The sequence below is a fragment of the Rhagoletis pomonella genome, unplaced genomic scaffold, assembly GCF_013731165.1.
Source record: "Rhagoletis pomonella isolate Grant_MI unplaced genomic scaffold, Rhpom_1.0 Rhpom_scaffold_00006, whole genome shotgun sequence".
NCBI lineage: Eukaryota > Metazoa > Arthropoda > Insecta > Diptera > Tephritidae > Rhagoletis > Rhagoletis pomonella.
In genome coordinates, this window is record NW_023458560.1 from 63458592 (window position 1) to 63464246 (window position 5655).

Consider the following 5655-nt stretch of genomic DNA (forward strand, 5'->3'; position numbering starts at 1 on the left):
CCTAGGGCTGTTGTTTCGGCGATCTAACCCTGTTTAGGTCGGCGAAATCTCTTAAACGTTGTTCTCGATCACATCGGGTGGTTGCATTCCTAAAACGGCATTCACAGGTGCGGAGTTGGTAAGAGTTAATACCCATTCCCCATGAATGCCGTTTATGGCCTGTCGGTACGCAGTTGTTGTTGTTTTAGCGACCTAACCCCGTTTAGATCGGCGATACCAATCGGTACGCTGTCGCGGTCAGTGGCTGTTTTATGAACCTCTGCACCTCGTCTGTAAGTTTGCAAAGATGTCTTCTGACATGCCTTGGCGAGGGCTCAGCCGCAAGTAGACGTCTGTTCGGGTGTCCGGAGTGCCGTGTTTTGCCTTGTATGTTGCGAACAACGTTTATTTGCCTTTGTCCTAGGTGCCGCTGATGGATTTAGACGATTATGATTTACTTTTGGCTGTCTGTACTTCCACGTGTGTGAATATTGGTGAGGAATGATTCGGATGGACACCTTCGGCGTTGTCTGGATGCTAAATAAAATGTCGAAGAAAGCTCGCGAGAGCTTCCTAGGGTACGAGTTTGTTTTGATGCCGAAGATGATAGGTTCATGGCCATTGTGCTTCTTTGGGTAGGACAAGAACTTCACATTCACCCATATCATGCTGGCTTTGGCTTGGTGGTTGCTTGACTCTAAATGTTCTATACCCTTTTTTTGCTTATGCTCATTAATAATCTCTAAGTAGGAGTTTTGTAGACGAAGGTCTTAGATACTGGTATGGTCCGGCAGGGAAATGAAGCGAGCGGCTATTGAGTTAATGAGCCGGCGCGAATTGCGTTCGTTGGACGTCTGTTGGTAATAGTGACCCCTGGTGCACTCTTCCACTTTGCCCTTTTTTTGGTGAACACATACTAAGAAGATCGTAAGGAACTAGAGGGCTATGTAGATTCTATGTGTACTACCTATTTATGTATTTTTAAATTACTGCATTCATATTTTTTATTACTTCCCCCTCGCCCCAAACATTCGCAGTGCCTGGAGCGTGAAATTTGCACATTACGCTTGAAATCCAAACCACTGCAACTATTTCACGAAGTCGTCCAGGAAGATAAAATTGAAAAGACCGTTGAAGTGGATGATGATGATGTTAACTGCCCCAAAATATTAGCACCCGAAGCTTTTATGCAACGCATCGAACCAGATCAGTTTACTATCGATCGCATCAAGAAAGTTGTACAAAAATATTTCGCACAGTGGTTCAATCGGCACGCCACCGCCGATAATATACGTAAGAATGCGAAGAAGGCCACACGCTATCTGGCCCAAGCTGCCTACACCTTCGAAGGCAACATAACCGATGGCATATTGGATTGTATAACGCAAGCGCTGGAATCGATGATGCCGAAAAAGTATCTGCTGCATATGTCCAAGGATAATTTAGCGAAAATGTTTCGTGATGTGCTGAACGCATACGATTACCAGTCGTCTGAAGTGAATACAGAGGAATTGATTAGCGGCATCTATCAGAATGTGCTGACGACTTTGGAACACTCGAATGCTGTGCTGAATAGAACACAATTCATATTGTTGCATCTATTCGAGCAGCTTATTGAGCTCTTGCCATTGGAGGAATTTAAAAGCGAGAAAACTACGCGCTTACTTATGCAGCTGTTGGAAGATGATACGCATATAGATCCGCGTTGTATAAATGTTGATGACATTGTGGACAAGACGGTGAAGTATGCGCGCGAAAATCTGCTGGACGGCATTACAGCTATGCCGATAAGACGTCTAGCTGAGAATCTGTATAAGGAATTGAAGATTCATAAGGCGGGAGCGATAACAATTAAATGCTCGTTGGGATCGAAAGAAAGAGTTACGACTGCACAAAAGAACAAGTTTGCTTCGTTGTGATGTGAATTAAAATTTATTTTACTTTTTTATTGAAATAAAACCGAAGCCTTTTTTTCTTCCAAACTTATGAGAAATTTTATGCTAATTTAAATTTTTATTTTTGTTTTAAATTGTATAATAGTTACGACTCTTGCATAAGGCATGAACGGGATTAGTTATTATAAGTAATAGTTAAGGAAACTTATTTTTATATTCGTTATTGTGGATAGATTATGACTAGAAGGTTCGGAAATACATATAGATACGGTGACCATTCGTACCGATTTTGGCGGGACAGTACCGATGTACCTGCTACTCTCGCTATATTGCTGTCATCATTTCTGTCGAACATTTTTATAAGGTTTTTATAATTTTTTTTTTTTTTTTTTTAATGAAGCGATTCTATCCTGAATTTAGTGAAATTATAATAAAATATAAGCTCTTGATACATTGGCGAAAATAGAAATAGGGAAGAGACATTTTAGCATTTCTTGGCCATTCCCCTTTTGATTATTTAATGTTTATTATTTTTTATGAAAGTCTAGCTCGTTATATAACAAAAACCATTTAAATAAAACTTTGTACAAAAATTAGCGAAATTCGACTAAAGTTTTATCAAAATTTTTAGCTTTTTTAATATATTTCTTAGAAAGCTTCAGAGTATGCAGTTTTGTAGCCCATTCAATTCTAGTAAAACGAAGTGCGAATTTAAAAATATAAATTTTTTTGTGGAAGATGTTGACCATTTTCCCCCATACAAAAAAATTGTCGCACACACTTTGTATGGACGAAAATGCGCGAACAAAAAATTGCCAGCAAGTCTAAGCTACTTCGAACTTGCACTTTGTTATATGTACTAAAATTTGATTGGCTACAAAACTGCACGCTCAAAAAATTCTAAAAATCTGATTAAAAAGTTTAAAATTTCGACCAACATTTGTCAAAATTCGTCGAATTTTTGTAAATGTTCTACAAAGTTTGAAATCTTGATATACAGATTTTTTTTTTTTTAGATATTAGTAAGCAATATTTTCATAAAAAGGTCATCAATATTTTTTAAACATAGAAAAGTAGCCAAAACTTGCTAAAACATATATGCAAGTTGTTTTCTTTGTTTTGTCTTAAATAAAACTGTATTAAAGGATATTATGTCTTTTTATTCTAAAAATAAAATTGTATGCTCGGATTCGATGCTTTAGAAATGTCCCGATTTTGGTCCACAGAAATCTGGTCACCGTACATACATATAGAGAATGTTTGTGCACAGCCCTTAGACGGTCGAATTACATATTGATTTGAAAAACCATCCACCTGTATTTATTATTGCAATTCTAAAATTCATTTAATTATTAACCAAATTGGCAACGTATTTAGCTACATTGTATGTATTTGTCCCTAAGCGTTCATTTTAAATTATTGCATTCTATTGGACAGTTCCGAACTTACTTTTCTCAAGCAGAAGCAAACCATGGAGGTACCAAAATAGCACCGTCGCCTGAATCACTTTTACACAAGTTATCACATTAAAATGTCTCAATCCTCAATCAATTTCAACTAAAATTTAAATGCAATAAATAAATAAATGTCGCATGTGATACATGTGGTGGATGTGGTGCATCTACTTTGGCAAACGTTTTTTTATATTGGCAATTTTCAGCGGCAACAAATTAACCATTTCACGGCAAACGCCCACTTCGGCGTTCAGCGTTTCGGCAATCTCTTTGCGGGCTGCACATTCATCCGTAAAAAGTTTATAATACTTGAGGCTATTATTCATATTCTCAAGTTGCAAGTTTAGATCGGGTGTTATCATTTTGAAATGTAAGCGTCCCAAATGAAAGTAGGCATAGAGCACGTTGCGTTGCTCCTCCGCGTCAGCACTGGCTTTGATCGTGTCACTATCTTTGTCCGTGTACGATTTTACAAATTCTTGGAAATTTTGTATTGCTTTTTGGCAGGTTTGATTTATCTTTTGTAAATCTTGTGGCTGTGGGGTACGACGTTCTTTTAGTGCATCTAATTTAATATCTAAAATGGCACAATAGGAGAGCCCGGCGCCATACCAACATTCGCGACAGATACCCATATAGAAGACTGGATTGAGGAGTTCAAGTAAATCTTCATAGTATTTCGCGCGACGTTTTTGCATTTTTGCTTGGTTAACTGGGTCCTCTTCGAAGAAAGCAATATGCTGATACAATTCTGCGTAATCCTTAATAATTTTGGCATACTCCGTCGCTTCAATATCTGGTTTATAGTACTCTTTTGCCTGGTCTAGCCAGTCAATAACGAAATGATATACAGGTTTCGCGTCGTCAAAAGTCAAACAATAATCTGCAGTTACGCGATCTTCATAAAGGTCAATTTTCAGTCCGGGAAAGCGGTACGCATTTGGATCAACGGTCAGGCGTTTTACATCTGCAAGCAAAAAGGAAACAACAAAATTTTTAATAACTTGGTAAGTACAAAAGGGAAATTATCCTACCTTTAGTCACCTTTTCGTCGTCGTCGTTATACAAACGTTCTTTCGAAGCACTTAATAACGCCAACCCATATTTAGACCAACAGCGCGCTACATCTGCATACCTATGCTTAAATGTTTCTGTTACGTCAGCGCGCTGTTCCTCAGTCAACTCTGGCGTCAACATATTGGCCTCGTGTTCAGCCATAATATGGGTAGCTGCAGCCAAGTGATGCCGCGCCTCTTTAAACATATTTTCACCTATAAAATACTGTGATAACGTAGCCGCATTCAACGCAAAATCAATGGGTTCGTAAGAGTTGGCATCCAATTGGCGGCGCAGCGTCATATGGCAATATTTTGCAGACTTCTCCAGTTCACCCAAATGCCCATATACCTGTGCCAAGTAAAATGTACACAAAGTGTAAAGGCCTTCAAGTTCTTTGGTTCCTTTGCCCTCTTCCACCTTATCGGGTGTGCCAAATATATCAGTAATACACACAGCTTTGGCACAGGTATTCAAGAACTCTATATGCTTGTTCAGATTTGATTAGCGTGTCGAATGCCAGTTTATATTCCGAACGATTTGCTTGCAATACGCCTATTTCATTGAGAGCACCCACATATGGAATAATAGCCTCAGGTTTCATTTTGTGTGGCTCCACCAAATCTAGACACTCCTGTAGCAGCACCCCGGTTGAAATTTCTTCAGTGACAATTGAAGCTAGTGAATTTTTAAGATTTTCCTTCATCTGCAGCAATAGCTCGCGGGCAGCATAGTGTGAACGAAATGGATCTGTAGGCGGATCAATTTTACTTTCCTCGTTTACATATTTGATAGCCTTTTCATAGACTTCCTTATAATCCTTCAATATTTCTTTCGCAATCACAATTTTCACAAATTTTCCACACGCACGTACACGAACAATGAGAAATTGGATTTTTCTTTAATTTGTTTGCCGACAAATGTCAATGAACAGGCGGTCGCACATAGGGTGATTCGTGTGAGACAAAATGCTTTTGAGCGCAAATGTCAAGCGAATAAATCGCATGCTATAAGTGGGGCTAAAAAAATTTAGTGCATGATACAACTCATCGTTTGCCGCGTAAAAACTTGTATCCGCCAAATTTTCGGGTACTCTTTATGAATTTGTACAAAGATTTTGGGTTGCTGTGCCCAAACGCGTGAATCGAATCAAAAACCTTTTACAAACACTTGTAGACAACAGTTCACGCTTTATTACAAAAATAAAATTTACTATATCTGTGCATAGAATAAACCCAACAAGCAAAATAAACTTAAAGAAAGTTTTTTTT

The 5655-nt window shown here is 38.4% G+C and overlaps 2 protein-coding genes across 2 annotated transcripts in view; one reads left to right on the forward strand and one right to left on the reverse strand.

The window, feature by feature from the left end:
• Positions 1–1929, forward strand: part of LOC118742032 (cilia- and flagella-associated protein 44) — a 20349-nt gene extending 18420 nt beyond the window's left edge. The window contains exon 25 of the mRNA XM_036473999.1: positions 1017–1929. Within this exon, the coding sequence (XP_036329892.1) occupies positions 1017–1898 (882 nt within the window). The 3' untranslated portion in view covers positions 1899–1929. The remainder of the gene's footprint in view (positions 1–1016) is intronic.
• Positions 1930–3051: 1122 nt separating this feature from the next.
• LOC118741099 (KIF-binding protein) overlaps positions 3052–5655 on the reverse strand; it is a gene marked incomplete in the record, with an annotated part of 103827 nt that continues 101223 nt past the window's right edge. The window contains 2 exon segments of the mRNA XM_036472933.1: positions 3052–4295; positions 4363–4804. Coding sequence (XP_036328826.1) covers positions 3496–4295; positions 4363–4804 — 1242 coding nt within the window.